The sequence below is a fragment of the Canis lupus genome, chromosome 2 (assembly GCF_048164855.1).
Source record: "Canis lupus baileyi chromosome 2, mCanLup2.hap1, whole genome shotgun sequence".
NCBI lineage: Eukaryota > Metazoa > Chordata > Mammalia > Carnivora > Canidae > Canis > Canis lupus.
In genome coordinates, this window is record NC_132839.1 from 33,243,203 (window position 1) to 33,259,194 (window position 15,992).

At 40.0% G+C, this 15,992-nt stretch overlaps 1 protein-coding gene across 4 annotated transcripts in view; it reads left to right on the forward strand.

Annotated features, from left to right (window-relative positions):
* The window catches only part of CYFIP1 (cytoplasmic FMR1 interacting protein 1), a 122,998-nt gene that overhangs the window by 52,012 nt on the left and 54,994 nt on the right, over positions 1 to 15,992 (forward strand). For 3 of the 4 annotated variants that reach the window (XM_072795242.1, XM_072795238.1, XM_072795231.1), the window contains exons 9-13: positions 627 to 731; positions 2,032 to 2,123; positions 4,578 to 4,695; positions 9,109 to 9,231; positions 10,072 to 10,197. In XM_072795242.1, coding sequence (XP_072651343.1) covers positions 627 to 731; positions 2,032 to 2,123; positions 4,578 to 4,695; positions 9,109 to 9,231; positions 10,072 to 10,197 — 564 coding nt within the window. The remainder of the gene's footprint in view (positions 1 to 626; positions 732 to 2,031; positions 2,124 to 4,577; positions 4,696 to 9,108; positions 9,232 to 10,071; positions 10,198 to 15,992) is intronic. The other variant, XM_072795234.1, reaches the window with a different exon arrangement.

Here is a 15,992-nt window from a genome sequence, read left to right on the forward strand (position 1 = left end):
AGAAGAATAACTTCATATGAAAGGATATCTATTTATTTATAAGGAACTTTTAAAAGTGCTTTTTGCTTTTTGGGATCCCTGGGTGGTTCAGCAGATCCCTGGGTGGTTCAACAGATCCCTGGGTGGTTCAGCGGTTTAGTGCCTGCATTTGACCCAGGGCATGATCCTGGAGTCCCGGGATCGAGTCCCACATCAGACTCCCTGCATGGAGCCTGCTTCTCTCTCTGCCTGTTTCTCCGCTTCTCTCTCTCTCTCTCTCTGTGTGTGTGTCTCTCATGAATAAATAAATAAAAGCTTTAAAAAATACATAAATGGGCAGCCCTGGTGGCGCAGCGGTTTAGCGCTGCCTGCAGCCCGGGGCTGATCCTGGAGACCCCGGATCGAGTCCCACATCAGGCTCTCTGTATGATGCCTGCTTCTCCCTCTGCCTGTGTCTCTGCCTCTCTCTCTGTCTCTATGAATAAATAAATAAAATCTTAAAAAAAATACATAAATAAATAAAAACAAAAGTGCTTTTTGAAAGAAGAGCAAACTATCATTTTAATTTATGAACTATAGCAATAGAAGAGCTTTTGGGTAACTAAACTTGCAGTTCTGAGTTTTATGTGCCATTTTGTGATTTTCAGGTCATGGGGTTTGGCCTATACTTGATGGATGGGAGTGTCAGCAACATCTATAAACTTGATGCCAAGAAAAGAATAAACTTATCCAAAATTGATAAGTACTTCAAGGTGAGTTACGTTTTTTAGGTTATCAGTTTGAATTTGGGGAGGTAAGCCTCTGTGACCCACATCTGGAAATGTGGGCATAGGCAGTGGGAAAGGGGGAAAGCACTGGCTTCCATCTGCAAAGGCCACTAGTCTCCTTCCTGTTCTGCCTCAGCTTTGCCTGGGTTTGAACCTTTGTGTGACGGTATCTTTTGCATCTGGCTGCTTTCACTCATTTGTTAGATTCATCCCTGGGAGATCCTGCATCTGTTGTCCTTAAGTTTCCATTGTGGTATCCATTTTATGATTAGATCTCAACTTACCCATTCTGTTGTGACATGGCATGAGGTCATTTCTGAGTTTGGCTGGTACGAGCAATGCTGCTTTGATCTATGCAGGTTTTTATTGAACATGTATATGCCCAGGGCTAGGATTGGGGGCCATAGGCATATATATTCAGTGTTAGATACAGCCTCACAATTTCTCACATGGGTATGCTGATTCGCATTGCAATGTTGCCTCCGTCATAAAACAGGTGTCTGTAAGGGTGTGACTCTGTCTTAAGTTCTCTGTCCCGCTCCGCTGGTCTCCATTCCTGCTCAGGGCCACCCTGTCTTTGTTGCTATAGCTTTCCAATAGAACAGATCTGCTTTATCAGGAGGCTTTCAAGTTATGTTCTTCAGATTGTCTTGGGTGTCATGCCTTTACCATTCAAAATAAATTGGCTTGCTGATTTCCGTATGCACACGTACTCACTACCCGTAAACCATTTTTCTTCTTGGAATTTGTTTGGGATTCCATTGAATTTATAGATCAGTTTAGAAATAAATACTAAGCATTCCAATGTATGACCAATCTATGATCTATGGATATAGTTCTCCATTCTCTTAGAACTTCAAAACTTTCTCTAGAATTTTTGATAGTATTTTTGTTTAGAGGTCTTTACCATATTTTGGATTTGTTCATATTTTTAGTTCTTTTGATGCTATTGCAAATTGTTTCTCTTTAGATTTTCATTTTGTTACTAGCATATGGAAATGAAAATTGTTTTTTTATGACAGATCTAGCAACAAGGTAGGTTAATTTTAATATTTGAATTGGTTTTATGAACATTGGTTCTTAAATTGTGTTTTGTCCTTCTTAACGTGATTGTGTAAATTGCTTAGTTTTTTTTTCTAGTAAATGATTTACAGAGATAGTATTCAGCCCATAGTAATTACCAGCATTACTCATTTTTTTTTTTAAAGCATTACTCATTCTTGTGACTATGTTTGGTGACTGAAGACACATAATGGCCTTATTTTTCTTTGTTCTTTGAATATAGCAGCTCCAGGTGGTTCCACTATTCGGGGACATGCAAATAGAACTGGCAAGATACATCAAGACCAGCGCCCACTATGAGGAAAATAAATCTCGGTAGGATGACAGTGAGCTGTCCAGTTGGAACATTCTGCAATGTTCTCATTGTGGTTTTATAACACTTATCTATCTAGAGAGAACGCCTTTGACATTTTTAACCATCTGGAACCAAATGCCCCATACAGTAGGCCTTGTCACTTGTGACTGCTTACATTTAAATTCACTTTAAAAATACAGTTAAAATGGTTAGAACATTCACATTTCAAATGTTCAGTAGTGGCTACTGTGTTGGACAGCACAAGTACAGAACTTTTCCATCATCTCAGAGAGTTCTATTGAATAGAAGTGGCTGAGAATGTACCAGCTTAAACAAGTGGTGTGCCGGAATGCTTAAAGACTAGCCCTGCTGGGGAAGGGGATATTTGCATTTACATTACAGAGGATGTACAACTAACATACCTGAGTGCCAAATCCAGCCCAGGGCTGTTTCTGTAAGATCTTGGTAGCTTTAAATGGTCTTTCCATTTTTAAAGGTTTTTTTTGTTGTTGTTTTTCCTTTTCTTATTTTTGAAGAAGACAATGATTGTGTGACAGAGACAGTATAGCCCACAAATTCTGAAGTATTTACTGTCTTGGACCTTTGGGGAGAAAGTTGGCCAGCAACTGGCTAAAGGATCCATAGCTCGCAATTACAGATGATAAAAAACACACCATACTCTTTTTTTGGATTCCACATAGCCAGTTGGGTCTTGCAGGATGCTTTGGTTGATCCTTGCCAAACACTTGTACCTGTTGCCAGCTTCCAGTTGCAGTTTAGCCATAATTTTGAAAAATGCAGTTACCTCCAGTCTGCTTACTAAGGGTCGCCAGTTTTTTTTTGTTGTTGTTTTTTTAATGCTGAATTGTGAACACTTTAAGACTTGGTAGGTCACTTGAGGTATCTGTCATATATTCTTTTCTGTTGTTGTGGTTTTGTTTTTTTAGACGTACCATCTTGTATGATGCTAGGGCGATACAAACACAGGTTGTATTTGGCCTGTGCTGTAGTTTACTGAGCTCTGTGCTAGCTTATTTCATAATAAATCTCCCATTAAATTTGATATGCTATCCAGTTAGGTGACTTCTCATTCTCCTCTAAGTTACATTCATTAAACTGGAACCGGTTTCTACTTTAGCACCAGTTCAGGCTCTGATTTGAAGCAGTGCTCATTTCCATGGTGTAAGTCCTCTCACCATGATGGACCTGAAGCTAAGGATGTGACCATTAGTAGCATGCCATTCTACGGTGTTTCTACCCTAACAAACACAAATGAACTCTAGGTGATAGGTCATGGTAAAACCAGTAAGAGAATCAGGAAACAATGAGTTTTGCATACTTACTTCTGTGTTTTTGATATGATTTATTGTAAGTCAATAGCATTTAATTGGTGGTAATAGCTGTGTTTAATAGCCACCTTGGGACTTGCTTGAGCATGTAGCCATCAGCTTTGAGGGCCCTCTCCAGCAGCCCTACATCAGCATTTGGATCCAGATGGGGGGCCAGGGAGTGTGGTGTCAGCAGTCAGGTTCTGGGCTCTAGGGCTTCACCTGAGGTGGACACACTCTTTAGGGCCTGCAGAGGACACAGGTATCCTGAGGGTGGAATCCAGTGTAGGCTCTAGGCGACAGGTACTCATTGCAGACTCAGGGGGCCTACTTTGGATGATGGCCAACATAATCCTTGCATCATCCTACAGAGGAATCAAAAGGTAAGAAAGGGACGCTGCTTCAGACAGTGTATCCATTAGTTTGAAAAGTGGTAACCTGCATTCATTCCCCTCAAAGCAAAGAGGACCCGCTTGTTAAAAACATGGCGAGGGTGTCAGTGCTGAGTGTGAGGGAGCAGAGGTCAGAGCCCCAAGGCCCATGCTTTCTGTTTGAGAGCTCCAGCAGATTGAATTGTTAATAAACTTCTTTCCCACTAAATTGACTGTATGTTTGCTGCTGAAATGATGCGTTGTGCAAGTAAATAGTTATGACAGCACTGTCTAACCTGTCATTGAAAACAATGTCCATTTCCAACTCCCAGTAAGGATAACTGTTGTTTCTGGGTCTTTGGCTGACTTGTTTTCTAATATAACATGTGAATAATAAAGAAATATTAGTTCCTATCAAATCTGCAGTATGTGTTAAGGGGCCCTTGCAAGGGTGATGCAGTATCCTATTCCAGTAGCAACTCTCAGCTTTTTTGAAGGTAGTTGGCCGGTTAAGCAGAAATTACAACTCCTTTTCCAAGACACATATATGAGAAGGTAGGACAGTGACCCTGATTCAGGTGGATGGGGCTGGCCTGGCTATTTATTTGCAGAGAATTCATGTTCTCTCCAAGCCTCTTATCTCCTCGTCAGCATGCAGGACCAGTGGTCCATCCTGTGTGCCTACTGTACACGTGTCCCCAGCCCCCCAACATTGTGATGCCTAAGTCTTATGCAGGCCACCCCTTCCGGTAACACATTTCCCCTTTCCTGCCAGATGGATGTGCACATCATCCAGCAGCAGCCCACAGTATAACATCTGTGAACAGATGATCCAGATTCGGGAGGATCACATGCGCTTCATTTCAGAGCTTGCACGCTACAGCAATAGTGAGGTAAGTGAGCCTTCTATGCCTGCCGGTGCTGGTACCTAAGGCCAGAAACCATGGGCTAGGTGGGAGTTTATGTCCTGGGTGTCCAGAGGAGAGCCTGGAGTTGAGGGTAGGAAGAAGTACTGTTTCCTCAGCTGTGGGTCTTTTTAAATCCTTCCAACTTGGCAGCTGGGTTTTCTGTGTTTTTGTTTGGGCTGGTCACATTCTCCCTACCTGCAATGCATAGTTCCAGGCTAGCCCCTCCAGTGTATGGGATGGACAGGATGGGGAGGTCTGAGTGCAGAGGACCTGTGGGGATGTCATTTCTCACATCTGAGCAGGCAGGGAGTAAGGTCGGTGGTATGGGTGCTATGCACAGTCTTAGAGGGACCTGGGGACTTGAGTCTGCATACACAAGTCTGGTTTTTGAGATTTTGGTACCTCTGGGTTCCCAGGAGGATCATTGACATTTGGAGGGACAACTCTGTGTGTTGGCCCCACCCGATGCAGAATGATGAGCTCCCATGTCCTCTGCCCAGCAAACACGAGCCATCATGTAACCAGAATGACTGGAAGACACCCCAGATGGCTCAGAGCACATGCTGGCTCCCAGCCGACCCCTCATCAACCCCTGGTGGCCCATTCCTCAGGGACAAGGTGCTAGCTACTGCTTCCCCAGCTGCCAGCACAACCCACAGATTAGAGACAGAGGCAGGGGCTGTGCTGAGAGAATTGTAAACCAAATGTGCAAGATGCTCTCAGACAACATACAAAGGTGATTTCTACCCTTAAAATAGGTGTACTTAACAGCATGTGTGGCGCCTGTTTCCCTCTGCTGTCTACTCTAGTACCTTTATAATTAAGATGATAGTTTTATTTTATTTTAAAGATTTTATTTATATTCATGAGAGACACAGAGAGAAAGGCAGAGACAGAGGCAGAGGGAGAAGCAGGCTTCATGCAGGGAGCCCATTGTGGGATTCAATCCCAGGACTCCAGGATCATGCCTTGAGCCGAAGGCAGATGCTTAACCACTGAGCCACCCAAGTGTCCCAAGATGATAGTTTTAATAAGAAAAAAAAAGAGATCTATCTTTGCATGCCCTGCTCATTTATTTTTAAACAGGTTTATGGGGATCCCTGGGTGGCGCAGCGGTTTGGCGCCTGCCTTTGGCCCAGGGCGCGATCCTGGAGACCCAGGATCGAATCCCACGTCGGGCTCCCGGTGCGTGGAGCCTGCTTCTCCCTCTGCCTATGTCTCTGCCTCTCTCTCTCTCTCTCTGTGACTATCATAAAAAAATAAAAATAAAAATAAAAATAAACAGGTTTATGGAGATTTAATCCACGTATCATACCATTCACACATTTAAAATGTATAATTCAAAGGTTTTTAGTTTATTCATTGTATTGTGTAACTACCACCACAGTCCATTATTGGAATATTTTCCTTACACTAAGAGCAACTCTGTACCCATGTGCTTCTGATCTGTATATGAATCAGAGGTTCCAACCACTCTCTCCTTTGGGGTTCCCTTGTGTCTTACAGAGATAAAGGCTCTTTTTAAACATGACTATAATACCATTATTACACCTAAAAAAATCAAGAATTCCTTAATATCAAAGTCATTGTTCAATTTCCTCTGTTGACTCACAAATTGTTTTTCCAAGTTGATTTGCCTCAGGATCCAAATAAGTTTTACACAATATAGTTGGTTGGTGTGTCTCTTTGAAGATGTCCCTTGTCCATCTTTCTCCCTGTGGTGTCATTTGGCATGACCACTGTCCCCTATTAGGTCTGGAGGCCTACAAATACCCACCATTTGCTTTGACGTGGATGGAACTGGAGGGTATTATGCTGAGTGAAATAAGTCAATCGGAGAAGGACAAAAATTATATGGTCTCATTCATTTGGGGAATATAAAAAATAGTGAAAGGGAATAAAGGGGAAAGGAGAAAAAATAAGTGGGAAATATCAGAAAGGGAGACAGAACATGAAAGACTCCTAACTCTGGGAAACGAACTAGGGGTGGTGGAAGGGGAGGTGGGCGGGGGATGGGGGTGACTGAGTGACGGGCACTGAGGTGGGCACTTGACGGGATGAGCACTGGGTGTTGTTATTCTGTATGTTGACAAATTGAACACCAATAAAAAACATATTTATTAAAAAAAAAAGAAAAGGTCTGGAGGCCTGATGAGAGACTCCACTTCCATCCTCTCAGTTCCCCTGGCCCTTCGTTGATCATGCTGCAGACTGCTCAAGTGTCTGGCTGTCTCTCTCTAGAGTGTGGACACCCGCTGTCTACTGCCAAATGTATAAATTCATTAGGGCTGCCACATGATGTCTTCTAGTCCTTTCATTCCTTTTCAACTCCTCCTCACAGCTGAGCCTTGCTTTGCAGTGTGATTCCTTCAGGGGAGACAGGTCAGAGCTGAATTCCTTTGCTATGTGTATCAGTTTTTCAAATAATTGATTCTCTAGCATCATCTAAGGTAACAAACTTTTTGGAGTACTGATTTGAAGGCAGTCTTTTTTTTTTTTTTTTTTTAAGATTTTATTTATTTATTCATGAGAGACGCACAGAGAGAGGCAGAGACATAGTCAGAGGGAGAAGCAGGCTCCATGCAGGGAGTCTGATACGGGACTCAATCCCAGGACCCCAGGATCATGCCCTGAGCCCAAGGCAGGTGCTAAAAAGCTGAGCCACCCAGGGATCCCCTGATTTGAAGGCAGTCTACTTCAGTTTTTATCTTTTTATTTTTTCCCCTTTAATGCTGAGAATGCTGGTTCTTAATGACTACAGCATGTCTTGGTATACACTTAGTCTTAAAATAGCAATACCAGTGCTGCTAATAACAATATAATTACTAGAAACAGTATAATTATATATTATAATATATAACAGTACAATATTATGATAATATAATTACTAAAAATTGTTTTAAGATTTATTTTGTAAGTTAATTTTGCCCTTAGATTTTTTTCCCTCTAGGTATAGAGATCAAATCATGGTTTTTCTTTCATTTTTTCTTTTTTAAATCATTGTTTTTGAAAGTCACTTGAAGTGGTTTGTTTTATGTTGGTCTCAGGCTATTGATAATGGTGCCTGAAGGACTCAGCTGTTTTTGGCAGCTTCCATAGGGGACCGATATTGTGGCTGGACAGTCCCTTGTGGTTTCTACTATGCTGGCAAGATACTCTCAGCAACAACCATCTGGGAACTCTGGGAAAAAGAGGCTTATTGCTCACAAGTTCTAAGAGGGCGCATGGCATCCCTCGAGCCACATGGTGAAGTGACAGGTAGAGAGGAAGTGTGGATCTGGAACTCTGCCTTTACTGGGGTCTAGTGTGGGCTTCCTAGGATTTCATGGGTTTATTCTTTATTTACAAATTTCAAACATAAGAGCAGGAATTAGGGTACTAAAGTGGGGTCTCTCAAGTGATAAGTTATCCAGAGCTTTCTAAAATGGGAGCTTCATAGATGGGGCCACCTGGCTCTTTATCTACTTGTAGACCTGGGACTGTGTGTATTCTAGATGATGTCTTTGAAATGGATGCCTCGGCAATCAAAAGCTTAATTCCAGGCACTTACACTGTAATCAAAAAAGCTTATTGTCAGGTACCTGTACTACATTGTTCCTCTGTGCAGTCATGAACCCAATTCAGTACACACTTTTAATTCATGGTTTCATTTTGCTTTTGACTTTTAGGGATTGCTTTTATCCTGTAATTTAATTTTTATGTCATAATTATATAAAATATTTATGTGGTTCCAAAGTCAGATGTACAAAAGGAGGTATGTGTCCTTCAAAGGAGCCCACCTTCTTTCCACCCTATGCCTTCCTGCCTTTTAGGTAACCATTCTTTTTTTTTTTCTCAAGACTGATTTTATTTACTTATTTATGTTTGTTTATTTATTTATTCATTAATTCATGAGAGACAGAGAGAAAGAGGCAGAGGGAGAAGCAGGCTCCATGCAGGGAGCCTGACGTGGGACTCGATCCTGGGTCTCCAGGATCAGGCTCTGGGCTGAAGGTGGCACTAAACTGCTGAGCCACCCGGGCTGCCCTAGGTAACCATTCTTAAGTATAAGTTTTCATTTTTTGATATAAGCAAATGCACATAATGCGCATGTTTTCCTTTATTAGCTAAGTAGAAGCATAACTGTGTACATAGTTCTCTTAACCCCATCCCAGAGCTCCCCTCTAGCACAGTCTGCAGTGACATTCTCTTCTTTGAGAGCTGCAGAATGTCCATTGTCAGGGCTCTGATGTTCCCAGCTGGTTGCTTAAGTAAAGGCTCGTATGCCCCCATCATTTCATAATTTTGCAAATGTACGTTTCCTGGAGATTCCTAGCAGGTTTGCTAGGTCATGGGGTGAATGCATAACTGATTTTTCTAGATATAGAGTGACCTCTTGATGTTCCTGTGGTGCTCTAGGTTGTCACAGGGTCAGGCCGCCAGGAGGCTCAGAAGACAGACGCTGAGTACCGGAAGCTCTTTGACCTGGCGCTCCAGGGCTTGCAGCTGCTGTCACAGTGGAGTGCTCACGTGATGGAAGTGGTAGGCACTCTATTTGCTTTTACAGGAAATGCAGGTCTGAAAGAGCACCTATCCCTAGTTGGTTAGAAGTGTTTTTCTTCCCAAAATTATCAAGAAATTGACTAAATGATATTTTTTTCTGCATTAACTTTGGATCAAGAACAAATTGGCTTTTTTAATCTTTGACCCTAGAAATAAAAATCTGTATCAATTTAAATGTTTCTTAGATGGCTCAAATTACATTTCTTTTAAGTTTGTTACAAATAAAGGGCCTCATCTTTTAAAACATATAGATAGAATTTGTACCATTATGATAATTTTTAATTCTTATCTTTTGAAAATGTTTTCCCTGTGGAGTTCTAGCCATTGGTTTCTTTTGTTTAGCATTACTAAAATAGTTTCTGATGCCATATGAAGATTTGAATACCTATAAGTCAGAAGATTTTCCCTTTTGTTGTTTATTTTGATCAGATTAAAATTATTTAAAAAATAAAAAAAGATTAAAATTATTAAAGTAGATGAGTATATGATTGTTTGAAAGGCTGATTTTTTTTTATTTTTATTATTATTTTTTTAATGGTGATGAAATACCTAGCCTTAGATATTCAACACAAAATATCCAGGACATTTTTGCCTATGTATTTATTAAACCTGAAGTCACATGGCCAGAATGTTTTGCAGTTTTATGGAGATGGACTCTGTGTGTGAGTGTATATGTGTGTAGTATATGTGTGAGCATGTGTGTGTGTGATTCTCAGATGCAGCTAACATTGGTTGCTGTGATGATGGTCATGTCAGTATGACCAGAATATAAGCATTTTGTATCCAGTGTGAATGTCTCCCTCTTTGTGACCACACCAGTATTCATGGAAACTTGTGCACCCAACGGACAAGTACTCCAACAAGGATTGCCCTGACAATGCTGAGGAGTATGAGCGTGCCACCCGCTACAACTATACCAGTGAGGAAAAGTTCGCCCTGGTGGAGGTGCGGTTTGCTTTCTTTTCCTCTTTTGGCTCTTGCAGGCTGTCTTCCCATTCAAAGCAAAGGCAAAAACCTGAGTAAAATTCAACGCACAGTTTTTGTATTGTTGCTTCTGTATAGGGAGCCCTTTGCACCTTTCTTAGTGGTCAGCAGAACAGTAAAATAGGATTTGGGTTCCTGGTCTCTGCATCGATGGCTCCCCTGGGTAGCTCATGAGTGTTTGGGAGGGGGGAAAATCTTCTTGGTGTGGGGACAGAAGAGGAACAAGATGCCACCCTGGTGCTCTGAGAGAGAGAGGAATCCCCCCATGTTTCCAACCATTGTCACCAAGCCCTTTGCTCTCCCATATGTTGGCTTTGGCTCCTTCATGAGCCTTTTTTATGAATAGAAGTTCTTAATTTCAGTGCCATTGAATTTCTTCTCTTTTGTAGTTGGACTGTATCTGGTTTAAGAAAATTTTGTATACACTAAGGTTATAAGATATTCTCCTCCACTGCCTTCTAGATGTTTTATTATTCTGCCTTTCACATTTAGATCTGAAGTTCACCTCAGTTCACCTTCAAGTTAGTTTTTCTTTCTTTTTTTTAGTTTATAATTTAAGTAATCTCTATACCCAACGTGGGGCTCGAACTCACAACCCCAAGATCAAGAGACATACTCTCTTCTAACTGAGCCAGCCAGATGCCCCTGAAGTTAGTTTTTAAAATACTTCTGCCTCCATTGCTCTACGTACCTTTGTTGTCAATTAAGTGACTACTCATGTATGTGTCTGTTTTTCCCACTGTTCTAACCCATTGGTCAGTTGGTCTATGCTTGTTCTTATGCCACTCTGTCTTAATGAGTATAGTTGATTCTGTGTCTGGTAAAGCAAGCTTTTCTGTCTTCAAGAATTCCTTGGTTATTCTTGCCTTTTGTATTTTCATATAAATTTTAGATTATCTTTCATATCTCACAGTGAAACCTGTTGAAGTTTCTTATGGGGATATGAATAAATCTGTAGGTCATTTTAGGGGAGAATTGATGTTTACCTGGTATATCCCTCCATTTATTTAGATTTTTTTTTTTAAGATTTTATTTACTTATTCATGAGAGATACAGAGAGAGAGAAAGAGAGAGAGGCAGAGACGCAGGAGAGGAAGAAGCAGGCTCCATGCAGGGAGCCCGATGTGCGACTCAATCCTGGGACCCAAGGATCATACCCTGGGCTGAAGACAAACACTCAACCGCTGAGCCACCCAGGTGTCCCATATTTAGATTCCTTTTAATTTCACTTTTATAATCTGTAAAACTTCTTAAATCTTAAAAGTCTTTTTTTTTTTTTTTTTAAGATTTTATTTATTCATGAGAGATGCAGAGGAAGAAGCAGGCTCTCCACAGGGAGCCGGATGTGGGACTTTATCCCAGGACCCCGGGATCATGCCCTGAGCCAAAGGCAGATGCTCAGCCACTGAGCCACCCGGGCATCCCTAAATCTTAAAACTCTTAAAACATTTCACCATATGATGTGTTTGCTGTAGGTTTCTTATAGCCGACCTTCATCAGATTAAGGAACTTGCCTTCTATTGCTTGTTTGCTAAGAGATTTTATTCTGAGTTTATATTCTGTTAAACACTTTGCATCCACTGAAGTACTTCTGTGACTTTTCTCTTTTATTCCTTAATGTAGTGAATTTACATTGATTGTAGGGCATCTGTCTTCCCTGCTCCACTTTTTTTCTTTTTTTGAAACAGGTTTGATGTTAAGGTAGCCTTGCATTCCTTGTATAAACTTGGCTCAGTCATGACAGATTATCCTCCTTGTATATTATCGGATATAGTTTGCTAGTATTTTTGCTTAGGATTTTTATATCAAACTTGATGAATGAGAGTGTCTTTTACTATTCCTTTTTTTTAAAAGATTTTATTTATTTATTCATGAGAGACACAGAGAGAGAGAGAGGCAGAGACACAGGCAGAGGGAGAAGCAGGCCCCATGCAGGGAACCCGACATGGGACTTGATCCCGGGTCTCCCAGGATCATGCCCTGGGCCAAAGGCAGGCACCAAACTGCTGAGTCACCCGGGCTGCCCATACTATCACTTTTTTAAAAAAAGATTTTATTTATTTATTCATGAGAGACAGAGAGAAGCAGAGGTGGAGGGAGATGTGGGTCTCAATCTTAGGACCTCAGGATCATGACCTGGGCCAAAGGCAGATGCTTAAGCAACTGAGCCGCCCAAGTGCCCCTATCACTTTTTAAAATAAATCTTTTATTTTAAAATATTTTTAGATTTACAGAAAAATTGCAGATGATAGAGTTTCCATATATTCCATATCCATTTTTCTTTATCGTTGACATTTCATATTAGTATTATTATAATTAATAAACCAATATTGATAATTATTCCTTTTTTTAAGATTTTATTTATTTGAGAGATAGCGAGAGGGAGCATGAGTGGGGAGGAGAGGGAGAAGCTGGTTCCCCATGAGCAGGGAGCCTGATGCAGGGCTCTATTCCAGGTCCTTGGAGTCACGACCTCAGCCAAAGGTAGACATTTAACAACTGAGCCACCCAGGTGACCTTGGTACATTGTTGTTAACTAAAGTCTAGACTTTATTCAGGTTTCTTCAATCTTTCCATAATGTTTTAGTTCTGATCTGAGATCCCACATTACATTAAGTCATCATACCTCCTTAGGCTCCCCTGGGTTGTGAGTTTTTTATACTTCCCTTGTTTTGGAAGACCTTAACAGTTTTCAGGAGCACTGGTCAAGTATTTTGTAGAATGTTTCTCAGTTGGTATTTATTAACTTTTTTTTTCATAATCAGACTGGCATTATAGGTTTGTGGAAGGAGGACCACAGAGGTGAAGCATCATTTCCATCACATCACATTGAGGGTACATACTGTCAACAAATTTATCATTGTTCGTATTGACCTTGATCACCTGGCCAAGGAAATATTGTCAGGTTTCTCTATTAGGAAGTTAACCTCCACCTTCCCCTCACTCCTGCTTCCCCCTTTTTATAGTGTACTTTAGAGAAGGAAGTCACCGCACACAGCCCACACCTGTGTAGTGAATAACATTACTTTTTTATGACCTTCCATTCTAGTTTCCTGAGTGCTGGCTTCATAAAATAGCTCATAGAGGACTCCCTTCTTTTTGTATTGTCTAGAGTGGGTTGAGTAAGGTTCATGTTACTTCTTCCTTTAATGTTTGTTAGCATTTACTGGTGAAGCTTTCCCTTTATGGGATGGTTTTTGAAACATTCAATTTCTTTACCATGTGCATTTTCTAGTTCTTTTTATTATTATTATTATTTATTCGTGAGATACACAGAGAAAGAGGCAGAGAAACAGGCTTCCCGCAAGGAGCCCAATATGGAACTCGATCCTGATCCCAGGATCACGCCCTGAGCTGAAGGCCCAACCACCGAGCCACCCAGGCATCCCAGCATTTTCTATTACTTTTTTATCAGTTTTATTAAGTTGTATTTTCAGGGATGATACATTGTATTTTCAGGGAATTTTCAAAGAATCTTAAAATTTTCTGATATTTGTCATAAAGCTTTCCATAATAAGTTCTCATCTTATTTTGGTAACAGCTTTTTTTCTACACAGTATACAATTCATTTGTTTGAAGTATAAAAATTCAGTGCTTTTTAAAAATATATTCACAGAATTATCCAATCACAGTACAATGTAGAGCATTTTTTTTATGTCAAAAAGAAACTTCACACCTATTAGCAATCACCACCAATTATTCCCTCCCTTCAGCTCTAGGGAACCACCAATCTGCTTTGTGACTCTGTAGATTTGCTTATTCTGAACACCTCATAGACATGAAATCATCCAGTATGTGGCAAATTGTGATTGGCTTCTTTCACTGAACATAATGTTTTCAGGGTTCACACATGTATCAGTATTTCATTCTTTCCATTGCTGAATTCCATCCCATCATATGAATGTATCACATTCTATTTATTTTTTAGCTGATTTTTTAATTTGCTTGTTTCTAATTTTCCACTATTATGAATAATGCTATTCACTTTTGTGTACTGTCTTGTATGGATGCATGTTTTCATTGCTTTTGATGATACACCTAGGAGAATTCCTGGGTCATATGATTACTCTGTTTAACATTTTGAGAAACTACTACATGGGTTTTCTGAAGTGGCAGCACTGTTTTATATTTTTATCAACAGTGTATGTGGGTTCCACTTTCTCTGAATCCTTGCCAACACTTGTTATTATCTGTCGTCTTGGTTCTAGCCATCCCACTGTGTGTGAAATGTATCTCATTATGATTTTGATTTCCATTTTCCTGACAATTAATGATGCTGAGCATATTTTCATTTGCTTATTGGCAATTTATATATCTTCTTTGGAGAAACATCTATTCAGATCTTTTGCCCATTTTTAATTGGATTGTTTATCTTCTTACTAAGTTCTTTATATATTCTAGATAAGAGTTCCTTATCAGACATATAATTTGCATCCTTCCATTCTGTAGTTGTCTTTTTACTTTCTTAATGGGGTCTTTTGAAGCATGAAGTCTTTTTAACTTTTATAAAGTTCAGTTTACCTATTTCTTTTCTTTTTCTGCTTGTGTTTTCGATATTGGTTCTGAGAAACCATTTCCCAATACAAGTCCTGAAGATTTACGTTTTCTTCTAAGAATTTTATAGTTTTGCCTCTTTAAATGTGTGATGCATTCTGAGTTAATTCTTTAGATGGTGTGAGGTAGAGGCTGTGTTAGAAGTTTCCAAAACTGCCCTCAGGCTTGATTTGCTGGAATGACTCATAGTAGCTGTTCTATTCAAGATTATAATTTATTACGATGAAAGGACACATATTTGTTAGCAATAAGACATGTGGGTGAAGTCCGGAAGAAACCAGGTCAAACCTCTGGGTATCTCCTGCAAGTGCAGCTATGCAGGATATGCCTAATTTCCCTGTCAGAGATGAGTGAGGACATGTAGAAAGTGTTGCCAACTAGAGAAGCTTACCCAAGATCTTAGTGTCCAGGTTTTTTATTGGTGGTCAGTAATGTAGGCACGCAGCACACCTGCATGATTGACTTCAGCTACTCAGTTCCTAGGAGTTGGCCAAGGGCCAGTCCTGAAAACAGGCCTTTCTTGAGAATATGCAGGGTTTGATCATCTCAGGGCTCAGAGTTAACCCTTTCCTACACAGGAGACCAACTTCATTATTTTGCATATGGATACTGTTTGTTGAAAAGATAATATTTACCTATTGATTTGTTTTCACACCCTGTTGAAAATCAGTTAACTGTAAATGTGAGGATTTATTTCTGAGCTCATATTTCCATTCCATTGATCTGTATGTTTATTCTACGCTGATACAGTCACATAATCTCTTAATATCTGTAACCTGTGTGATAATGCCTCCCTTTTCATTCTTGATTGCTCATAGTTCAGGCCTTGTCTGTGTTTCTTTTGATTAGTCTTGCTTGAAAATTGTCAATTCTATTATTCATTTACTTATTTTTTTTAAACAGCTTTATCTTTGTTGATCATCTTCTATGAGGTGCTTGTTTTCTGTCTTGTTAATTTTTACTTTTCAGTATTTATTTCCCTCTAGTTTGTGAGGAGGTATATTTTCCTATTCTTTTTACAGATTTGTGATGATGAATATCAGATTATTATTGTCAGAGTTTTTGTTTCCTAATGTATGCCTCTGAAGCTCAAAATTTACTTTTTAGCATACCTTTTCCTACATCCTGTAAATTTGAATATATAGTATTTTCATTTTCATTCATGTTGATTTGAATTTGAATTCAGTTCAATTTGAATTTGA